Here is a 22,818-nt window from a genome sequence, read left to right on the forward strand (position 1 = left end):
GGTAATGGTGGATCAGTGCTGGCTTGATGGTGCCCACAGCACAGAACCAGTTTAGCTGAACAGACCCGAGCCTCCAATCCCTGCCATCCTACTTTCCAGATCTGTAAGGTTTACACCCTTGGATCCGCATTGACGTGCAGTTTGGAAAGACATGGGTAATGTTAAATCTGAAGTATGACTGATGGATTGGCATCTCTTCGGCAACAGCTGAATGCTTTGTCTGAAGTGCCATAGGAGACCTATTTTGGGAGGACCTGAAAGGAGTAAACTAACACAGCTAGTTTGGGGGACACTAAATGTTTTGAGGTTTACTGCAAGACACTGCTGGGGACTATGTCACTGAACTGGCACAGGGATTCAAGAAACCCCATTTCTTTGCTGAGATCTATGTTACTGGTCCAGCTCTTCTGCTCCTAATGCAGCACCTCCGTCTCCCCTCAGCTCTCACCCTCAGGCTACTATTTAATTTTGTTGCCTTGTGCCTTCATCATGTACTTTAATGGCTTTTCTTTTTAAATGTCATTTGTTTCCATTCACTTCCTTTGTGCTTGGATTCCTTCTTTTCCTTGTTGCCATCCTTGCTTACTGGACTCTGTGTAATGCATTTAGATCTGGATAATCCATACTTGTCTTATCCATGTGGCTGTCTCTGAAGATTAGCAGAAACCAATGTTATGGGCTTGATGAACAGTGGACGGGCATCTAATCAAAGAATGTTTTTTCTTCATCAGTCTGAAGACACTATGATGGCAGATCTGGTTGTAATCTCTGCTAACCGCTCCATGTTCTACTGGGATGTGGTTAGTATCTGTAGGATAAAGTGCAATGGCTTTTTACCCTACTGACTTCAGTGAGACTGTACAGTGTTGAATTTGGCCCAACACGTGCCTTTGGGGCATATATTTATTTCTTCTTTGGTGGTGAATTGAACTTCATGAGTGTTTATGACCAGGGTTGTTTTAGGAATTATTGGATTAACTCTTCCATTTTGTTTCTATTTACTTGCCTGCATAGTTGTGTATTGTGGTGCTTTGTGCACTAAGTGTCTGGTTTAAATGCACTGAATTCTTGTTGTGATTAATCTTTTTATTAATTTTCATAAAGAGACAATGAAAAGTAAAAGGTAAATGATTTACAGCTTGTATGTGCCAAATACTGCATGTTTCATGGGGTGTCCAATAGAAAATTGCAGTTGTGCAATTTTACAACCCATCAACGCTGCAAAACCAGACGGTACTACATAGATATCACATAGGGTGAGGGTTACAGTAATAAAATAGCAAACGTACATGAAGAGGGAGGGGTGGGAGGAGGGTAGAGGAGGAGGGATTAAGTGGAATAGAAATCTGGCATTCTCTGAGCAGTCTCTGTGGTTTTTATTCAAAATTTATTTAGAAATGGGATCCAAATACTTCGATTTCATTAACTGATCTCTACGGCAATAGGCTTGTCTTTCTTTGGTTGCTAATTCAGACGGGTCCATATATCACTGTTCTATTCTGTGCATAAACCTACTCTTCCATTTGTGTAAAATCACATACTTGGTGATCACTGTAGCCCCAAAATCCAGCTGCTCCTTGGTGGCCTGAGAGTGGTTTCACTGTATGGCAATGACCCAAGGTGCTGACTTCAGTGGGGGCTGATGTTGTGACCAATTTGCTGCTTTGAGACAGCAAACCCTAATCACATAAGAACGGTCATACTGGGTCAGACCAAAGGTCCATCTGTCTTCCGACAGTGGCCAATGCGAGGTGCTTCATGGGGAATGACCAGAACAGGTATCTGTCAAGTGATCCATCCCCTGTCACCCATTCCCAGCTTCTGGCAAACAGAGGTTAGGGTTACCATCCCTGCCCATCCTGGCTAATAGCCATTGATAGACCTATCCTCCATGAACTTCTCTAGATCTTTTTTGAACCCCATTATAGTCTTGGCCTTCACAACATCCTCTGGCAAAGAGTTCCACAGGTTGATTTTGCATTGTATGAAGAAATACTTCCTTTTGTTTGTTTTAAACCTTGTGCCTATTAATTTCATTTGGTGACCCCTAGTTCCTGTGTTATGAGGACTAAATAACACTTCCTTATTTATTGTCTCCACACCAATCATGTTACAGACCTCTATCATGTCCCCCCCCCCACTTAGTCATCTCTTTTCCAAGCTGAAAAGTCCCAGTCTTATTAATCTTATTAATCACCTACAATAAGATCCTGTTTCTTACTCTGTTTCTCAGGTGTGGAATGTACTGTCAATATCGATGAGTGCAAGGATGGCCCATGCGAGAATGGAGCTACCTGTAAGGATGCCATTGCTGACTTCTTCTGCTACTGTGCCCCTAGTCAGGATGGCATCATATGGGGAGGGAAGAACTGCTCTGTTGAGCTTACTGGGTGCCAGACGCATGCTTGCCAAAACGAGGCCTTGTGCATCCCAACATACCAAGCTGATACCCATGGACACCTTTGCCAGTGCCAGCCTGGTTTCTACGATGCCAAATGCTCAACACCAACCACATTTTCCTTTAGTTCCCGAGGGTATATCTTCATTGATATGCCCATGAATAATAATCGGAGCAGGACAGATGTGGCAGGGGACTACCTGGCCACAGTGTCTCTCCGGTTCCGAACCACCTTGCCTGATGCCATCCTCTTCTACCGAGGCAATGAAGCAGAGTATCTGTTCCTGGAGCTCTCTGATGGCATGCTGCATGTGGGGTTGAGGAGAGACGATACTGAATCCTCTTTGCTCTTGAAGGGGCTGAGGGTTGATGACGGCCAGTGGCACAAAGCTGAGGTTCTTCTGCAAGACTCTCTACAATTAAAGCTCTGGCATAAAGCTTGCGACGCAGGAGTCTGCCTGCAGGACTTTCCTACTACAGATAGTACTGCTTCTCTCTCACCTGCCTTCCTAAAAACTTACATCGGGGGAGTTGATGGAGACTCGACAGCTAACAATACGCGGAGCCGGGAGAGTTTCATCGGCTGCCTGGAGGACCTGCAGATTGATTATCAGGCTATTCTTCCCTGGGATATCCCCCTCCATGAATCCTCCTCAGTGGAGCTGGGCTGCAACAGGACAGAATGGTGCCACTCCCAGCCCTGTTCTCAGAGAGGCCTGTGCGTAGACCTCTGGGCAACCTTTAGGTGTGACTGCTCTAGGCCTTATGAAGGCCAGACTTGTTCACATGGTAAGTGTCAAATGATGGCAGCTGCCAACTCCTCTGGTGATGAGCGATCTAGAGACCTCAAGTGACACTGGCCTTGGAAGCAACAGCAATTTCTGCTCGACCAGGGTTGGAACTGAAATTGAACCCTCTGTAAATAGACTTTCTATCAAATCCTCTTTATGTTGTGACTAAACAGAGCCGGCCCCTGCTAGAATGATTGTCAGTTATGTGGTGTAAATATCATTGCAGCCAGAGCCAGATGCCCTGACCACCTCTTTGCACCAGATCATAGCACATTGCAGAAGGGCAGTGAAGCCTTTTCACTAGGAAAAACTGTTACTTGCCCATCTCAAGTTCCGGGTAAAAAGGAACATGTATTTGTAGATAAAATGCTCAGTGCTAAAGGTAACTGTTTTGTTGGAAATCTGAGCTGAGATTATTCCTGATGCATTTTCACAGTCTTGCAGGGCTTGGATTAATACTGTTGTCAGTTTCTGGTTTCACTCCCATTCTCTAAATGTAGCAAGTACAAAAACTCCTGTAAAGTTGTGGGGGCTGGGAACTTTAAAAGCAGCTTTGTAGATTAAAATTTCCCAAATTAATGTGCTGTGTGTCAGGGGCCATGATACATGCTCTCTTCCTTGGTGTGCCATGTATGTATGAGTTACTGTCCCGAGGCAGGAGAGACACTCACCTGCTTTCTGTGAATATTTCATACCATAAGCTTTTGGCACTTGCCTTTCCCAGAGTCTCTAGGAACGGGGTCCAGTCCTGTGATACACAGTGGAAAGCAAGTTTGAAAGAGAAGTCATGCAAGGGTTGGAGCTCAAAACATCCCCAAGCCACCTGCATTGCTCTGCCTTACAGAACTGATGTGTCTTTCCTTTCCCTTCCAGAGTACCCAGCAGGAACGTTTGGCTTGGAGAATTCCTCCAGCTTTGCTTCCTTCACAATTGCTGATAATCTTGGTGCAAACTTCAATGTTTCCTTTTTTATCCGTACTCTGAAGCCAAGTGGCCTAGTGCTGCAAATCAGCAATGGGACTGACCCCTGCCTCACTGTGTACCTGAAGAATGGCCAGCTCCAGATAGCAACACCATATGCAAATGCTGTGACTTTCTCAGAAAACCTGGCTGATGGGAGAAGATATATGGTAACTCTCACCTTCCAAGGAGGAAGAGTTCATGTCAGCCATTCAGACAGAGATGTGGAGCTAGGGCAGCTGGCAGTGATGCCTCTTGTAGCTGGTTTTCAGATGTCTGTTGGTGGACTTCCTCACCAAGACCATTTGAGCACATGGGGAGGATATTTTAAAGGGTGTCTTCAAGATGTCCAGCTCAACAACCACCGAATGGAGTTCTTTCCTGCTCAGGCTGAGAACTACAGTCTGCCACAAAAGGTGTACGTGGTACAAACCACTAACCTCGCACCGGGCTGCATCTCTGATGACACCTGCAAGGTAGGGACTCTCACTGCTTTCTGCATATGTGCATGGTTGTTTATTACAAGCAAGCCTCTGTGGCTATACAGCAGTTTGGCTGTTTCACTGGTGTGATTTCAGGAAAAACGCGAGTGTTTAACTGTTGAAGGAGAAAGCGCAAAGCCCGCAAACATTCCACCATCCAATCCATCTCCTTCACATACTTCTACCCACAACTCCCTCCAGAGCTGACATCCACACCCAATGCATACAACAGTCCAAAACCACCTCCATCCTGCAAACACACTGAGCAGTCCACCTCTTCTTTATCCCCATGCCCGATCTATGCACCCCAAACAACACAACTCTACCAACACACACCCTATCCTTTAACCTTCTCAACCCTCCATCCTCCAAATACGCTCTCACCTCTGGCCCACAGTGCTCCATCTCTTTAAGAATAATTGAGTCTCTCAGTACCATTGGGGGGGGTCAGGATGTGTCTGATGGGGGACTCTCTCTCCTTCCTGCTGTATGTGAAGGGTGCTAGGCTGTGCTCCCACTGCTGCCTCTCCCAACTCTGCCTGCATTCACTGCACCTGTTGCAGGAAGCTATTGCCACCTCTTGCTGCTCTGCTTCTGCTGGTGGGAGTGTCACCCTGGAAACAGCTGCTTGTGTTGTTTTCAGGGACTTTTGCAACTTGCCTCCTATGTTTCTCACACTTCCTTCTGCGCCTCACAGTTTTGTTTTCACCTGCACCTGTGAACTCCAGCGAAGTGATTTTAGTTGGTTATAATTAGCCACTCTTCACACAGCACTTTGGAAAGGGAATGCGCTATATAGGTGCTAAGGGTTATTATGATGATGTGCTGTGTTCAGATGCCAGTGAACATCAATGCTTCAATTAAAGGAGTTTTAATGGAACCTGCAGGGATTGGCACCTTCTCTGTTTGCTTTAAATGACTTAGAATTGGCCTTTAGCTCGTGATGACTATTCTCAACTGCATGTAATTAATCAGCAATTACCTAGCACCATGAGGTTTCTTGATCCACCAATAGCCAGTGTTTCCTTGCAATCTTCATGCTATCAAAGGACTGGGCAGCAAAGGAGAGGCTGTGTCAGAAGAGAAGGCCCTAATTTCCTATGAGAGGTGTAGTATGGAACATATCTTGCCTCTGTTTGTTTGTGATCTGTAACCATGAGTTCATCCAGGTCCTACTCCATGACGCTTTTTTCATCTCTGCGCCTTAGTGCATTTATTTCACAGGGTGACTTATTAAAACCAAGAACTGTGAGTTTTTGTAGGAGTTAGGCTATAGAGAGCTACACAGCTGTTTGCTTTGATTTGAACACACAAAGACCAAATTAAAAAAAGATGTTAATTCAAAGGTGGTAGGCTCTGGTAGGTAATCAACAGCGTAGCCCATAACAAAACAAGAACAGTAGATTAGAGCTGATTTTCCCCTGCCCACCAATAACTAAACATAATCTCCTTGTATCAGATCCCACAGAGACCCAATGTCCCCCCAAAGCACAACATACTCCAAACACCTGCTCATCCTGTAGATGAAATTTGCAGCATCCTGTAGATGAAATTTGCAGCATCACCTGAAGGTCAGCAAATACAGACTGTTTTGCATCAAGGGAAGGAGTGAATTCTAAAGTTAGGAGGTCCCCACGGGGGCCAGCAGCTCTCTTATAAACTGAGGAAACTCATTTTTGAGTTATCACAGCTGCAGCAGGGCCTGGGGGGAGAGGAAAGATCCCAGCTAGGTGTTGGTTTCAGAGGATATTTCTGTTGTCTCCAGCTCCTTGTTCTTATCAGCATTACTGCAATATCTCCCCTCCCCAATTCAAACACCATTAATGCAAGTCTTGAATGTCACATTTCCCTCCACCAAACTCCATTTCTTTTATCCAAAGATGAACCATCCTCTTCCTAAATACGCGCGCTCCTGTTTTTCAGTCTGGACCATGTCGCAATGGTGGCACATGTGCTATCACCTGGAATGACTTCAGTTGCAGCTGTCCAGCAAATTTCACTGGGAAAACCTGTGAGGAAAGAGTCTGGTGTGCAAGTGACCCTTGCCCCACAGCCACTTCCTGCGTGGATGTTCCAGCAGGATATGTATGTAAGTGCTGCCCTCCGGATTACGTGCAGGAAAAGGCTTTATAGCTGGCTGTCTTCAATTAGTCAGTATTTCCAGTTACCACAGTTGCCATAACTGCCATAGGCACTTGGAAAACTAAAGGAATGCAGAGAGAGGAGCTCAGCTCAGCAAACTAAGAATGCAGCATGCTGTGTGCTGTCTCAGGTCTGTGCTCCAGACGGATTTGTCACCTAGAATGTAATAGTGAAGAAAGAGCGCTTAAGCATTTTCTTTTTGCTACTTTAACTTTCACCCTCTTAGGGAAGAGAGACAATTGTCCATTTCTGGCACTGATTACAACGATGCTAAGGTGCAATCAGTGTAAGGATCAGCCCTTTTCACTTAATGTTCTGCCAATTCCAGAACCTCAGGTTATTTCGTAGAGCAGGACTCTTACCCTTGTGTATGACAGCAGCTTCTGAGTCAGCTAGGAGATAACCACAGCAGCAAGACGGAGAAGGCCAGTTAGATCACCTTGGCCTCATGAGAGATTTCCTAGACAGGAAGCCAATCATAGCTAAGAGCTTTAATGTCACCAGCTGCTAAGGCTTTAAAATATAGGATGAGATGCAAACCCCACCTCTTCACACAGCTTCCCAGGATACTAATGGAACAGAGTCTTCCAGGAGTTTGCCACGTGGCTCTTATCAAATGTGACACTTAATGTCCCTCAAATCCCTATGGCTGTCTATCTTCTAATTTCAGGTCTTCTAATTTCAGGTCTGGCTAATGCAACATTTCATGGCAATGCTGCCATTGAATTCACCACCAATGCTTCAGTCACCAGAGCTCTCAACAGCCTCCACCTAGACTTCAAAACCAGGGACGAAGATGCCATTTTGCTTTGGGCTACTGAAGAGGTGGACTCCCTGCAAATTGCCATTCAGAACTCCACTCTGCTTGTGGATATTAGAAGTGGGAACAGCATTGAGGGGGTCAGTTTCCTGAGTCAGACACCCGTTGCGGATGGCTCCTGGCACAGGGTCACTCTGTCTATGGAAGAGCCGTCTGCACTGTCTTCACGGTGGCTAGTTCATTTGGATGCTTCTGTGAACATGACTCTCCAGGGGAATGCTGGGAACCTGGACTTCTTAAAGAACAATGTGCTGGTTGTACTAGCTGAGAACTTCACAGGCTGCCTTGGCCATGTGAACATAGGGGGAGTATATCTGCCATTCACTGGTGTGCTCTCCTACCCTCAGACAGAGCAGTTTCGGCAGTCTAACAGGGGGCACGTCCAGCTGGGCTGCATTGGGGCTGATGTGTGTGCTTCAAGCCCTTGCCTCAATGCGGGCACTTGTGAGGATTTGTTTAACTCCTTCCGGTGTGCCTGCATTGCCGGATGGGAGGGGCCTCTGTGCGAGTCTAACATAGATGACTGCAAGTCCAGCCCGTGCATCCATGGGGACTGCGTGGACTCAGTGGCAGATTTTCAGTGTGACTGTTTCCGGGGATACATTGGGAAGAAGTGTAACATCAATGTGGACGATTGCATACGACACCAGTGCTTAAATGGAGGGACCTGTGTCGATGGGGTTTACAGCTACTCCTGCGAGTGCCCAGCTCAGTACTCAGGACCTCGCTGCGAGTAGGTACCCTTCTTGGTTTACTGGGGATAAAGTAGCATCCAGGTGTCTTGGATTTTACCTTATCAAGATGTTGAAAAAATATTCTGGTGCTGAAAGGTCAATGATGAGTGAGACGTACTGTCAGTCTGTGACCGGCAGGTGTCTAGAAGGCTTGGCATATTTTGTGTACTGTGGCCCTGATCCCGTAAGGTGCTTATTGCCATTTGGAAGGTGCTGGGCAACCTCCAATTCTGTTGAAGGCTGCTCAGCACCTTGGAACGAGAAGGGCCATTCTTCAATAGTGACATCTACACGATAAATTGCAGAACCACGTGGTAAAGTGCATTTATTGTGCATGTCTTGCCACCTCACCTACATTCTATCCACAAATCCATCTCCTGCAGGACTTATTCAAACATTCCAAACCTCTGAGCAGATTCAGACAGTTGCCTTTAAAGTAAACAAACAAGAACAGCCTGCTAGAGAGAGGTTTCCTTCCTTCCTCAAAAAATAACTCACCTTCTCAGCCCTCCAGTTCCACAATTCCGAGGCTCAGGACAGGAAGTATTCAATGATGCACCATGGACAGGTTCTAGAATCATAGAAATGTAGGAGTGGAATGGACCTTGAGAGGTCACCAAGTTCAGCCACCTGTGCGAGGCAGGACCAAGTAAATCTTGATGATCCCTGCTGGGTATTTGTTCAACCTGTTCTTAACAATCTCCCATGAAGGGAATTCCACAACCTCTCTTAGAGGCCTATACCAGAGCTTAACTACCCTTATAGATAAAGTTTTCCCTCATATCTAACCTAAATCTCCTTTGCTGCAGATTAAGCCCATCACCACTTGTCCTGCTTTCAGTGGTCGTGGACAACAGTTGGTCACTGTCCTGGTTATAACAGCTCTTAACACATTTGATGACTGGTATTGGGTCCACCCTCGGTATTCTTTTCTCAAGACTAAATGTGTCCAGTTTTTTTTAACCTTTCCTCTGGACTCTTCAATGTGTCTGCATCTTTCCTAAAGTGTGGTGCTCAGAACTGGATGCAGTACTCCAGATCTCACCGTAGCCGAATAGAGCTGGACAATTGTCTCCTCTTACAACACTCCTGTTAATACAGCCCAAACGATGTTAGCCTTTTTTGCAAGCTCCTCACATTGCTGACTCCTATTCAATTTGTGACTCAATATAGCACCCAGTAGATAGGGGGTGTGTGTGTGTGTGTGTGTGTGTGTGTGTGTGTTTATCCCCCTGTATTGAACAGAATCCCATTCCTTGAAACACATAAGCCTCTCCAGTAATGACAATGAACTTCCCAGATCAATCCACTAGAAAGAACATGGGACTTACTTATGCATGGCTTTTGGTGACTGTAATGGAATTGTCCCTGAGGAGAGTGTGGTGGAGCATTGTTTTTCTGTATTTTGCTTTTTAATTGATGACTCAAGCATCTCAAGCATTTGAGGAACTCCCAGGGCCTTTGATTCATAATGTGAGCCTGCCATCTGAGCCTGTAGCATGAGTGGCAGCAGGGTTGAGAGCTGCACTTTTGGAGCAGATAGCAAATTTTGTTGTTAGTTTAGATAGACTCCAGCATTTTTTAGAAGTGAAAGAATGTTTCTAATGAACAAAAGAACTAGGAAACAATGTGTTATGTAGACAGGATACTAGAGCACTGAGACTTGATAAACAAATACACAATTGAACTTTATTGATCACATCTACACTAGGACTCCTAAAAATGTCACTCCATTACTATTGCAGCATCACTGGGAGTAGTACAGTGGGCATGCAAGTGAAGACAGTTTGCCAGCATTTTAACCACTCTGTCTTCCAGTCCTTCTGTGAAGAGGAGGGGTTGGTCAATGTGGTAGTGGTGCCCTGTATCCTCTTGCGCTCCTAACATTGCCATGACGAGTACAGCTGCATCAGCGTTAGCAAGATTGGGAAGTTTTAGGGGGAAAATCCTAATGCTGACATAAGCTAGGAGAATTTGCATAGCACTGCAAAAATCCTATCCCGGCATTCTCTGGGCTGAGTGTAAAACCATGGATGGGCTCTCAGAGGCTTGTCTTATCTGTGGTTGTTCCAAACTGCTGGTCAGGAATATCTCTTGCCTACTACTCCAGTGTGCTATTCCTCCTTTCCCTCAGTAATAGCTGACATTCCTGCTCCTATGAATAGGACAGTTTTAATGTGTGTGGTTGTGGTTTTGCCAGATGGCCGTTCCCACCTCAACAGTGCGGCAAAAACTTCACCTGTCTGAATGGAGGCAAATGTACCAGTGGGACATGGGGAGCCAACTGCACCTGCAAGCCGGGCTTCACCGGAAGGAAGTAAGAAGTGCCGTTCCCTGATGCTGCCTGCAATTGCAGATGATACTAGTGCCAAAGTATCACATTTCCCACAGTGGAGACTGTTGGAGCAGGCTGGCAAATACTTTTCATCACAGTTATTTGTCCCCCCACACTATTGAAATGATTACGCCTAAATTTTCACCCAGCCATGCTGTGGAAGAGGCAGTCCTGAGGCATGGCAATGGTATTGAGCATCCTCCCAGAATGTGTGCTCTTCATTTTTGAAATGTCTGTGTTTTGCATGCCATAGTTAGAGCCAGCACATGTAGTGATAACAGTGGTGATGTAAATTCAGGTGAATAGTGATACTGACTGCTGTGTTAGAGAGGGAAACCCAGCATGGGCCACCCAACTACAGGGAATTGCCTCAAACCCAAAGATCACCATTTCGCAACAGAAACTGCAAACATTTGTTTACATTTGTCCATCCTCTGCTCTTTCAAATGCTGACCTTGATGGCCACTCGCCTTGCTGGAGTTCAGTGCCTAACCCAAAGAGCTCCGCTGGCTTTTTCTCAGCCGGAGATAGTGGAAGGAAATGAGTGTGAATGGGTGAATTTTTCAAACTATTGTGCCTTTTGGAAGTAATTACTGCAAGGTCCTAAAGGCCAGTGGTTCTCAGCTAGGGGTACGTATACCCCAGGGGATACGCAGAGGTCTTCCACGGGATACATCAACTCATCTAGATATTTGCCTAGTTTTACAACAGGCTACATGAAAGGCACTAGTGAAGTCAGTACAAACTAAAATTTCATGCAGACAATGACTTGTTTATACTGCTCTATGTACTATATCAGTGTTTCTCAACCAGGGGAAAGTGATTTATTTTTATAATTATAAGGTAAAAATGAGAAAATAAGCCATTTGTCAGTAACAGAGTGTCTGTGACACTTTTTCGTATTTTTATTTCTGAGTTTGTGAGCTAGTAGTTTTTAAGTGAGGTGAAACTTGGGGTACACAAGACGAATCAGACTCCTGAAAGGAGTACCAGTAGTCTGGAAAGATTGAGAACCACTGCAATAGAGGCTTTGACACCAAAGGACAATTCTGTAGGATCAAAGTGTGTCCTGGAGCACATTATTTTAGTTAATTCTAATACCTTTCCCCCTCCAGATGTCAAATTAACATCAATGAGTGTGATCCAAACCCGTGCCAGAATGGAGGGACATGCCAGGACTCTGTGAACAAGTACGAGTGTGTGTGCAGCGCCAGCTACACCGGAGAGCGCTGTGATGTTGATGTAAGCAGGTCCTTTCCCCCTCTTGTTAGCGTCAGGTCTGCTCTCTCCTTCTATGCTAGCTGCTTAGGTTGTGAGGAGTGAGCAGGAGAGGCAGTTTGGCCAATACGAGGCAGGCTGAGCCCGCTGATTTTGGGATATCAGTGGAATATCCTTCATTCCTTGACACATTTCATATTCCTACATGAATCTGGCTAAGGGAATTTCAACCAACACAGAGAGCAGGCTGGAGAGGAAAGTGCACTGTTTGGCAACACTGTAGCATGAATATTACACTTGGGGGGGAGGAGGGTTCTAGATTTCCAGTATTTTAAATAAATGTAGCACTTTTCTGAGTGTGTACTGGCTTATCTGGTCACTGTGGCTGTTGTCTGTAGCTTCTCCTCAGGTTGCACCAATCTCTGGGCGACAACCAGAAACACTGCCATTGGGCCCAATGTGGGGAGGGAACAAGGAAACCAAATTACATCTAAAGTAAAATGGAGCTAGACAGTAGCCAAGCTGATTTGTGTAAATCCTCAAGTCTGTTGCCACATTAACATATTGGATTCTTTGTCATATTCCAAAATCCAATTCAGTTTGCTCCAGAGTAGGTGATAAGTAGGAAAAGACTTGAAATGGAAAATTACTGCCATCTCCATTGAAACCAACTAAATTCCAGGAAAGCCAAACATGTTGGATTCAAAGGAAAAACGAACTCCATTCTTTGATCTGGTATATTCTAGCCAGACCCTAGCGATTGAAAAGGGATTTTAGCAAAACCATTCAGTAGTAGCTGGCTGCTTATTCAAAAGTTATCCCCATGCCCCATGGAAAAAGCATCTTAATCAGTTGGATTATAGGGTGTGACAGGTGCATCCAGTCCAAAGGACAAGGCATCGTTATCAGCTGAATGTCTCTGGTACGATTATCAGTGGTGCAATGATTGACAATAATGAAATGTTATCCATTTCAGTAGTAAGGGTACTTAAGTTGCCACCCTCCTGGAAAATTCTGTGCTAAAATAGAATACAGGGCAACTTCCTACATGGTATTCCTACCACCATCTCGTGCTCCCTCACACTAAACTGTTTTCTGGAGACTGGAATTTCAGTCGGCATTTTAACATATGTGAATGGGATAAAAAGCAGCCACTTCCCCTCCTAAGCTCAGTTGCTAGGTTGAGCTGTATGTGCCTGGAGTCTGGAAGAAGGCATTAGATAAAATCAAAGGTACATGTGATTAAAAAAAAATACCATGCTACCTACTGGAGCCAATCCTCTTCCTAAACCATTAGAGATTGTCCATCACACTGTCCTCATTAAGCCTTGTGGTTTCTACCTAAGCAAGCAAAGGATGGGAGAGTAGGGCTAGAATCTTCCTTTAACAAGCTGCTAGGAAGGCAGACTCATGCTTTTTTGTGTTCTGAAGCCATTTGCATGGGTAGGTAGTTTGTCCGGTAACTTGGGAATGTACTAACCCACAATGCATGGAAAGCTGTCTAGTGAATACTGCATGTGCGCCAGGGCAGAGTTCACTGCTGTTGCTGTTCGTTATTTAGGGAAAATATAATGCCATGATGAAGCCACTTTTACCTTTCCAATTTGCATTCATAAACCCGCAGCAGATACCCCAAGACCTCCACTTCTGTCACAGGACACTTCTTGTGGATTTCCTGTATTACTTTTTGCTCTTATTTCCCTGTAATGATTTTCCTCTTCTACCCTGTGTTCAGTGTCTATGAACTCCTAGTATTTTTTTGGGGGTGGTAGTGGTGGGGTCTGGATAAGGGGATGGAAGTATACTGTGCATTTCCTCCAAATGGTAAGAGGTCTGTTCTCAAGCTAAAGCGCACACAACAGAAACCATCAGTAACATTACTACAGACCGGCGAGGAGACCTTTAAATGAGTAGGCTCCAGCACCAGGTCTGCATTCTTCAGCTGGAGGCGCATGTATGTAGGGCCAATGTGTGACTAATCCGCATGCTGTACTAAGTTATGCCTAACTTCAAATAACATAGGAGAATGCTGTAGGAAGTTGTTTATTTAAAGGGAAAACATCAACTGGAAATTTAGTCAAAAACAGATTCAAAAGTACATCCAGGTCCCATACGTGCCCCCAAACCCTCCTGCCGCATATTGTGGTTTTACAAATGTTTTATTGTCCCATGTTGCTGTGTGACAGAGCCACACAAAACACAGACACGGACTGTATCCAAGTACTGCCAATGCATTATGGAATTACAGATGCTACTTGTAACAATTACTAGGTAACATTTTTAGGCTAATTCTCCCTTTAAATACAAACTTTCTTTAATGAGGCAACTTTCAAGATCCTACACCCTGTTTGCACATTAGTCTCTCTCAGGGCACCTCTAATCCTAAAGGAGCCAAAGGAATGAACATATTAATGCATTAACTTCTTCCAGGAACCTCATCTTGCCTTTTAAATCTTTCATCCACTTACTGACCTAGCCCAACCCTGCTTAGCTTGCGAAAGCTGATGAGACCAGAGCATGAAGTGGGTGCTGCTGAATTCATACCTTTTGCTAGTCCCCCCCGCCAGGGTTAAAACATGAATCCAGCTGCCCCAGTTTTAGTGCCTGACTAGGTTTGTTCTGAGCTGGTATTTCTTAAAGCTGGAGCCTGTACTGTTTTTAATAAATAAAATTCCTATGTAATTGGCTGGACAATTGCACGTTAGTAACACACAAGCTTCAAGGTATCCAGTTGTAGGGATTTAGAGCCCAGAACTCACTACTGAACTATTTTAAAATATCTTGTTCCTTATAAGCCTCCTCAGGTCCTCTAGTTAGTCAGATAGCTATGCTCGTTCTGTGCTGCTTTGGTACCACACAGCCTTTTCTCTGGCTGTCAGATGTATTAACTGCTAAGCCTGCAAACATCTGTTTCTAGTAAAGTTTATGTTAATCTGATGTCCCAAACACAGTTCTGCAAGTATGCTCTGAAACAAGGGCCTGTGCATTTAATCTTGCTGTAGATGAAGGTTTGATAGCCAAATAATTTCTTCAACCCCTTAGCAGAGACGACATTAAACAAACCATCCCTCGCTATGGTAGGGAGCGTTCTAGATTTACTGGGGGATTGCATTACCCTAGATTTTCCTTTGAAAACTTTTTCCAATTTTTGATACCTTGCTAGTAACGCCCACCAACTTGTTATATTTTAGCCTGACAAGTATGTTAATGAGTTTTCTTACAGTACAAGATTCCTAGTGCAGCCTCTGATTGCATAGGCCTCTGCATCTCAATGGATGGGTCCTGCTGTGAAAATCCACAAATAAGATAAAAGACCATGTTAGTGAAGAATACAGAGCATGTGCCCTTATTTGGACCATTCCACCCTTCCTAACACTGACTTCTGAAGGGCTGAGCAGACTGCATCTGCTGTTTTTTTTTTTTTTTTTTTTAACAGTTTTGTTGCTGGGGTACAGTGCAGTTAGCTTCCCAGCATTAATGAGTTCCTGCTCTTCGCTTCCTTGGGATAATTCTGTCCTTGTGACCCTGCCTGAATTATCATAATGCTGTTAACTATCCCATTGGTGATGCATGCTTGATAACATTCTCTGTATTACATAGATTAAGTGTCACCCTTCCTGAAGACCGGAAATGCAGGACCAAAGTTCTTTAATGCACACAGTCTTGAGGGTTGGCCCTAATGTGAGTGGTTAAGGTAAAAAATACAGAGGTCAATGCTGGCTGTTTTTTGTTTAGACAAACATTACGCTATGTGAATTTTTATTTCAATTTAAATCTGGCTTGATGGAGAGATTTAAGCTTGAAGCTAGCCCAGACTTTTCTCTCCACAGTGGCCCTCCCAAGCTCTGTGCTTCTTACTTTCATTTGGGTTGCAGTTTTCGTCCTTTGGTTTTTTTGTTGGCTAGTCTCAGTTTATGCTTTAGCCCAGTCTGGGCTCCTTGATCCCTCCCTTGACTCCTGGAGCACAAGTAAGCTACATGTGAGTCCTTGTAACTGCTGGGGGTCTCATTGTTTCTCCATTAATTTCTTTTGCAGAAAGGGACTCCAGGTGCTTTCTTCCCATTCCCATTAATTGAAGTAGCTGCCCCTGTAGCCTGTGGCTGTTTGCTGCTACTTATTATTGGTCTCATATTCATGATTCTCACTGCACGGAAGAGGCGCCAATCGGAGGGAACCTACAGCCCAAGCCAGCAAGAGGTGGCAGGAGCTCGCTTGGAGATGGACAGTGTCCTAAAGGTGCCACCGGAAGAGCGTTTAATATAGGCAGCACCTTGGCAAGGAGATGCACCTGCAAGGTCTGCTTTGACCTTGAGATTTTTCCAGCACTTGTGGCAACAGACCCTCCTCTAGCTCAGTTCCTTCAAGGCATTGGTGGTGACCTGGACTTACACATACACAGCAGATTGTTTAAACAGGGGCAGTTCCAGCACATTACATGTTAATCAAGTCAACTACACACTGCTGGTCTCTGGCTCAAAATAAAACCCTTGACCTGCTTCCTTTCATGCCTCCACTAGACTCCTATTGAGACAGGAGCTTTCTGAGATGATGTCGGTGTTTGCACCTGCTAAGAGATGTCCCTTGCCCCATTCCACCACTTGTACAGCAGTCACACTGTTAAAGACTGCTGCAAAAGGAAAAATTAATTAGACACAAACTGCTGCAGGTGGGGAAGCTTTTCCTTGAGTTGCAAAGCAAACTATCTACTTTAATGTTAAATACTGAGTCGAAATGTATAGAGGATATGATCATTTTGTGTGTTAGTTTAACTCTCCAAAAATTCAAACGGACTTGCAGCCCTATTGGGCTGAGGGGTACGAGTGTTTCCAAAACTGTTTTCACAATGTAGTCTTTAACAGCAACAGCAGCTGTGAACTCTTGCCTCCTGCTAGACACAACATTTGAAGGAACTGTCAGGAACTACTGAAGTCATTGTACAATCAACACATTTTATAAAGTAACCTCTGTTTGGGATAGAACGTTAGACATTCCCATGGGTACCGCCCAGGAAGTGTGTAATAATAACCTTGTTTCGGAGGGGGTGGACTGAGATACCTACAATGCTTGTGCTAGTTCAGTGCCTATTGCCAAATGTTTGTTCTTTGTTCTCTGAGACCGAGGGATGGGGACAGTATCACCCAACAGACAAACAGGCAAATACCAACTGCATTGCTTCCCCCTAAGTACATGGTTTTCACCTCTATGAACTAGAGGCTTTGAGCCACAACCACTGCACCAAACAGTTTTCATCTCCACTAAGAATAGATGAAATGGCCTGGAAATTCTCATGCTAAAACGCAGTAAAAATTAGTAAAACTTCAATAAAAGAAAGTGGTGGTGGAGGGAGGGGCTAGACTGGGCTGGTGGTGGCTTTGATTGTTCATGAAATATACAACTTTTTCTACCCAAGCACTCTGTGAGTAAAGTCAGTAACGCTGTGTTCCACCACAGCAGCCAGCATGGGCGCATCTTAGCAATTCCTCGTTTGTGGGAGCAGTTGGGGCTGCAGGGGCTATCCTGCTCCTTGCACTTGTTGCAGCCTCTGCGATTGCCATGAAGAAAAGGAGAGCGACTCAGGGAACATACAGTCCCAGCCGCCAGGAGAAAGACGGGGCACGAGTCGAGCTGTGGAACGTGATCAAGCTGCCGCCAACAGAGAGGCTGATATGAGCACTAGGTATGATCAGGGGCTGCAGTTTTCAGCCATTACAGTTGCTAGAATGCCACAGTTCTGTTTGTATATGTTAAAGTCAGAGATGCTCTTTGTGGGGCAATGCCATTCACCACTTGGTTTCTCTACAGGATGGGGGCAGCTGCCCATTCACTGTTGACTGGCACTAATGAACCTTGTTTTGGGCTTTGTTATTGCAGCATAACCCTGGTGAAAACAGCTCAGCCAGAAAGGGGGGGGAACAAAGGAAAGCTTTTGAGGGCAGTTACTGCTTGAGCTGTTTGTATACAAAAACGTTACACAGCCTACGCTGATTAGGAAAAGAGAGGGGGCAGAGCTCACCTGTACAAAATCCCTCATCCTTCCTCTCCCTTTGGTTCAAGTCAGCAGTACTTCTCACTGCCATGAAATCAGCACAAACATTATGTTGCCCATTAGTAGTTGGCAAACAGCAGAAATAAGACAGTTCAGGGAGGCCTAGTTAACATAGTAAGCATTTAATTTCTTCACTTAATGCAGAGTGCAACTCCAAGAAATCCACCAGTTCAGGGGGAAGGAATCCCCTCTCCCTACCCTGCAAGGACAGGGCGATTGACCACTTGTGGAAGACACTTTCCATAGCTCCATCCTTCCAGGGACTAGATTAGAATCACCACTTACATTGAAGGAAAATTAAAATGTGTGTGTTTGTTAGACACCTGATTGTTTTACGACTAAACTGCTGGAATATTTTAAGTGCCTTGTTGAGAATGAATCACCAGTTACAGTATTAACTTTTTCAAACAGAATGTTTAGTTAGAGAAAAACTGATCACTTATTTGATCAGAATTTACAGTGAGGAGGGTCTTAGTGGCCCGGATACTGGGTTTTTAAAATTGTTTCATAGCTGTAGCATCTGCCACCTACACACAATCAGCTGGAGTAAAACTCCTGAAGTCCTGAGTAAGAAATATGGATTGGATTTAGTTTGTAGAAGTGCAGAGAGCAGCCCCACTAAGATTTCAGGGAGTTGTGTACTCGGGTGAAATTCACTGGTGTGCAGAGGGCCAGCACTTAACATAGCACAATGGGGTTTGCGGCTGGCCCTTTACACAGGGGTGAATTTCACCCCTTGTAAGAAATGTGTTGAACTATGCATTAAATATATAATTAAGTGTTCTACTGTTTTGTAAAATATTACACTGATTTTTCTCATCCTAATTTCCCTGAGAAGGACATACTATTTCCTGTGTGTCTCCATTCCACCTTTTTATAGCTGCCGCATGCAGTATTCCCTGACCACCACAGTGTGTCAGACACTATGCAAACACCTGCTACAGCACATGCCAACTGAGGTCTAAAATCATTAGCTTATCATCATAATTATTACAAAGACCAGTGAGAAATATTTTACAAAACAGTGTCTGCTCGTATCTACAGAGTACTCCTTAATAAGCAGAGGTGTGAATCCACACACACACACACACACACATCACAGCAGATTGCCTTTGGAAGGAAATCCTCTATACCATTCTGGTATTTGAAAGTATTATTCTATTTACAGTTGCTGTAAATAGTTCTGAAATTCTAATACAGGGAACAGGTCTAAAACTAGAGATTCAGCCAGTCCTCTTCAGGGCAAGTCCCTTTTGTGCAAATAAATGTTTGAATGAAGACCATTTATTTTGAAAACAACTTTCACTTGTAATGTGACATTTATCTGAATTTTTGCACATAGGATTATGATACAAAGTTGCCATTCCTCTAATATTGACAGAGGAGAAGCAAGGGGTGACCATTCAAGGGTAGGGAGTTGTTAATATCTTTGCGGAAGAGATGATCTAAATCAGGGGTTCTCAAACTGGGAGTTGGTACCCCTAAGGGGCTCGTGAGCTGTCAGCCTCCACCCCAAACCCCGCTTTGCACATCCAGCATTTATAATAGTGTTAAATATATAAAAAGTGTTTTTAATTTATAAGGGGGGGGATTGCACTCAGAGGCTTGCTATTTGAAAGGGGTCACTAGTACAAAAGTTTGAGAACCACTGATCTACATTTCAGTACATGTAGACTGCCACAGATTTATTATTTAGTATTAATGCTGATGTAATTTACCTTTAAACCCAGTGATCTGTTCTACCTGTTAGTTCTCCAATTGTTTTCTACTGAGGTTTAACTCAGCACTGCTGCTTCCAGATCCTCTAGCAATAGGACACTGTCTGTGCTATCAACCCAGCTGCTGCAGGGAGACTGGATGAATTGCAGATTCTGAAACAGTGTTTGTGGCCAGCAGCATTTGAGCAATTGTGGGGGAAACAGGTCCTACAAGACAGGCACTACACAGCTGAGCTGGTTGCTGGGACTCTTTGGGAAAGGGGATGAATCCACCTCCCACTGTTCCTGCCTCAAAGCTGGATTATCTTGCCATGTCCAGGAGACCCTTCTCACCAGAAGACAATGATAGTGGGCCTCTCTCCCTGGAAGTATAACCTTGATGAACTATGGCCGAAGCATTCCAGGGAGTGAGGTGGGACTGTGCCCTAGCCTTACCTCAGGAGGCTTTAGATAAAACCTTCATTTAGGTCCCAGGTGAAATGAGTTTGAGTTATCCCATGAAGGCACATATAAATCCACAGCAGGTATATTTACGATTCTTGAATCCCCAGAAACCCAGACTAGAATAGGAAGAGGTTGCTGCACATCTGCATGCAGGTGCAGTTGGAAACTTGTACCTTTCTTCTTCAGTTGCACTTTGTAGTTTAAAAACATACATTGTATAAATTCAAAAAACAAATGCAGCAACAAGCCATAAAACCACTGCTATTCTGAGATAAGAAATGGATTTGTGTTACACAAAATGACTATTACAAAGCTACTGAACTATCCCTAAAGGTGATAAGAATCTATGAAACAAATAGTAGGGTAAGACAGGAGACCTAAAAACCAGCCTGAAGGTAAACTGAAAGCAAGAGATGCATCTACATCCCTCTTCTCCTCTTAGGTAATCCCAATTTCTTTACAAGGTTATCAAAGCAGGTGTACTAGCCTGACTTCAAGTATTCCAAAACCACAACTAGTGAAAGGATACAAGACCATGACAAAGTATTTTTAACATTTCTGCTATTTAATTTATGGAGCATTTTTTCCACTGTGAATTTAATTTTCTTTTGATATTTAATTTTTGAATATATTTTTTCACAAACCAATTTGCTACAGATGATGTTCCTCAAAGACAGTTGATTTTTTTTGTAAATGTAAATTGCATAGATGTGTAAAGATTAGACTGTCTCTCAGATAAATTTATTTACAATAAAAGCTGGTTAAAAAATGCATCTGAGCCTTGTCTCTGATAGTATCTTTAGCTGATAATGAACACAACTGGGGCTTGTAGGCATTACAATCATGCAAATAATAGAACATCAGCACAAACTTGGCTCATAGACTATATGGTAACTTACTTACAAGCTTAGATGTATTGTAATACAAGCTTTCAGTGGATGAAATGAGGGCAAACCGCATCACTGCTGGCTGAGGGACTTGCTCACCATTAATTAATTTTAATCCCTCTGGAAGAGGGAGCAGAGAGGACACAGCCAGCCATGAAATCAGGAGAAAAGGTGAAATCTCCTACCAGCCTTTGAGGTCTTAATCAGGACAGATTTTAGTGACAGCTTCTCATGGAGTAGAAATGAGGGACACTATGTGGCAGAGGTGGGTGGCTTTGGGGGCGGAGTACAGAGGATGACAGCTATAGGGGAGTATGCATGAAAGGATGGTTCTGCCCTGCCACCACTAGAATGTGTGGTTTTAGGGAGGCTGAGTGGTTAGACCCAGGAGCCTTCACTTCAAAGACCAATGGCCTGATTTTCAGAGAGAGCTGATCTCCACCTTTACTGTGCCTCTGTGAAATCTATATAAAAACATTATAAATACTTTCTGGCACACAGTTAACTCAACACAGTGGCTGTATCCCCTTGTACTGCTATCACTTTCTCTGAGGGAGGTTAGTCTCCATGGAAGGTTGCCTTCTAACAGCTGGACTCATGTTGTCTGGGGACATCAATTAAACTAGAGACCAGGCTTGTGACTGGGAGTGACACTGTCAATTGTGCCACCTAAGCAGAAGCTCATGTTTCCACCTATATGGCTGTCAGCAGTGCCACCTGAGCAGAAGTTTAGCTGTGCCCCAGACAGCATAATCCCGTCCAAGCTTGTGATCTCCATTGGCCACTGTGAGTGTGGGGTGATACTCCTGCCATAGCTGCAGGATGAGCTGTGAAGCTTTTCCCCAGATGAGAATATTGAACCTGCAGTACGGAAGGAGCTCAGCTCCAACCCTGCTAAACCTCACTTTCCTGGGAGAGTGTAAAGCCGCAGAGTACAGAAGCAGCAGTAGCAGAGATTAGAATTCATAAGTACAATAGTTGGATGTGGATTTAAGGATGACTGTGCTTAGTACAGGGAGTGCTAAACAATGTAAATACGTAACAAAAGAAAAACTGCTAACCTATAGAGCAGTGCCAGCACAGATGAATCTGAGATCTTCCACCAAATAAATAAGGAAAACACATCAGTTAGTAGTGGAGGGGTTTGGGCAGATTAGGCCACAGTGACATGCTTGGTGGATATGCCCAACAGGCTGGAGTGAAGGAACACAGTCACCTAGATACCAAAGTATTTGGTGCATTAAAATTAAGAATTTCATGGAACACAGTCTTCTAGTCAGAGTGCCTGATACCTTTCTAAAACAGAAGTGAGACAAGGCCGGGTATGGATTTGACTTTTAGAAGATTGGAAAGATCTAACTTCTATGATCCAAAGAAATCACACTTGGAGAATGCACTTATTTAGCTGCCAATCATATAGGTGCAAAATGCTGGAAAACTTCTTTAAATTATTGGAGTAAATTCACATGCCACACTCAATGGAACAGATGGCATATTCCAAGAAACCTAGGCCTATTCTCTAATTCTGTGCTGCCAGTATGGAATAGAAGATACTCTAAGGTGCAAAAGAAAACTTACACGGTAAGAGAAAAATCTCCAAAGCTGGTTTACAAGGGCTGAACTCAATGTAATCAATTAATTGTTCAAACATGCAATCTGACTGGAGCTTTTTTATAACATTACATCCATCATACCAAAATACAGAAACAACATTCACTTGACCTCTGCTTAACGGCAGTAAAACTTCCACATCCCTGGTACTCCTGTGCCCTGTAAGATACCAGCTACATCAAAGCACATCATACACGCAAGAGAGTCGAGCTTTGGCAGGAGTGCTGTGTAT

The 22,818-nt window shown here is 44.1% G+C and overlaps 2 protein-coding genes across 3 annotated transcripts in view; one reads left to right on the plus strand and one right to left on the minus strand.

The window, feature by feature from the left end:
• The window catches only part of CRB2 (crumbs cell polarity complex component 2), a 36,628-nt gene extending 20,485 nt beyond the window's left edge, over window positions 1-16,143 (plus strand). The window contains exons 8-14 of the mRNA XM_077836212.1: window positions 2,234-3,187; window positions 4,063-4,625; window positions 6,555-6,720; window positions 7,459-8,326; window positions 10,528-10,644; window positions 11,778-11,904; window positions 15,916-16,143. Of these exons, the coding sequence (XP_077692338.1) occupies window positions 2,234-3,187; window positions 4,063-4,625; window positions 6,555-6,720; window positions 7,459-8,326; window positions 10,528-10,644; window positions 11,778-11,904; window positions 15,916-16,143 (3,023 nt within the window). The remainder of the gene's footprint in view (window positions 1-2,233; window positions 3,188-4,062; window positions 4,626-6,554; window positions 6,721-7,458; window positions 8,327-10,527; window positions 10,645-11,777; window positions 11,905-15,915) is intronic.
• Window positions 1-22,818, minus strand: part of DENND1A (DENN domain containing 1A) — a 413,337-nt gene that overhangs the window by 22,836 nt on the left and 367,683 nt on the right. The window lies entirely within an intron of this gene.

This window comes from Eretmochelys imbricata, chromosome 16 (assembly GCF_965152235.1).
Source record: "Eretmochelys imbricata isolate rEreImb1 chromosome 16, rEreImb1.hap1, whole genome shotgun sequence".
NCBI lineage: Eukaryota > Metazoa > Chordata > Testudines > Cheloniidae > Eretmochelys > Eretmochelys imbricata.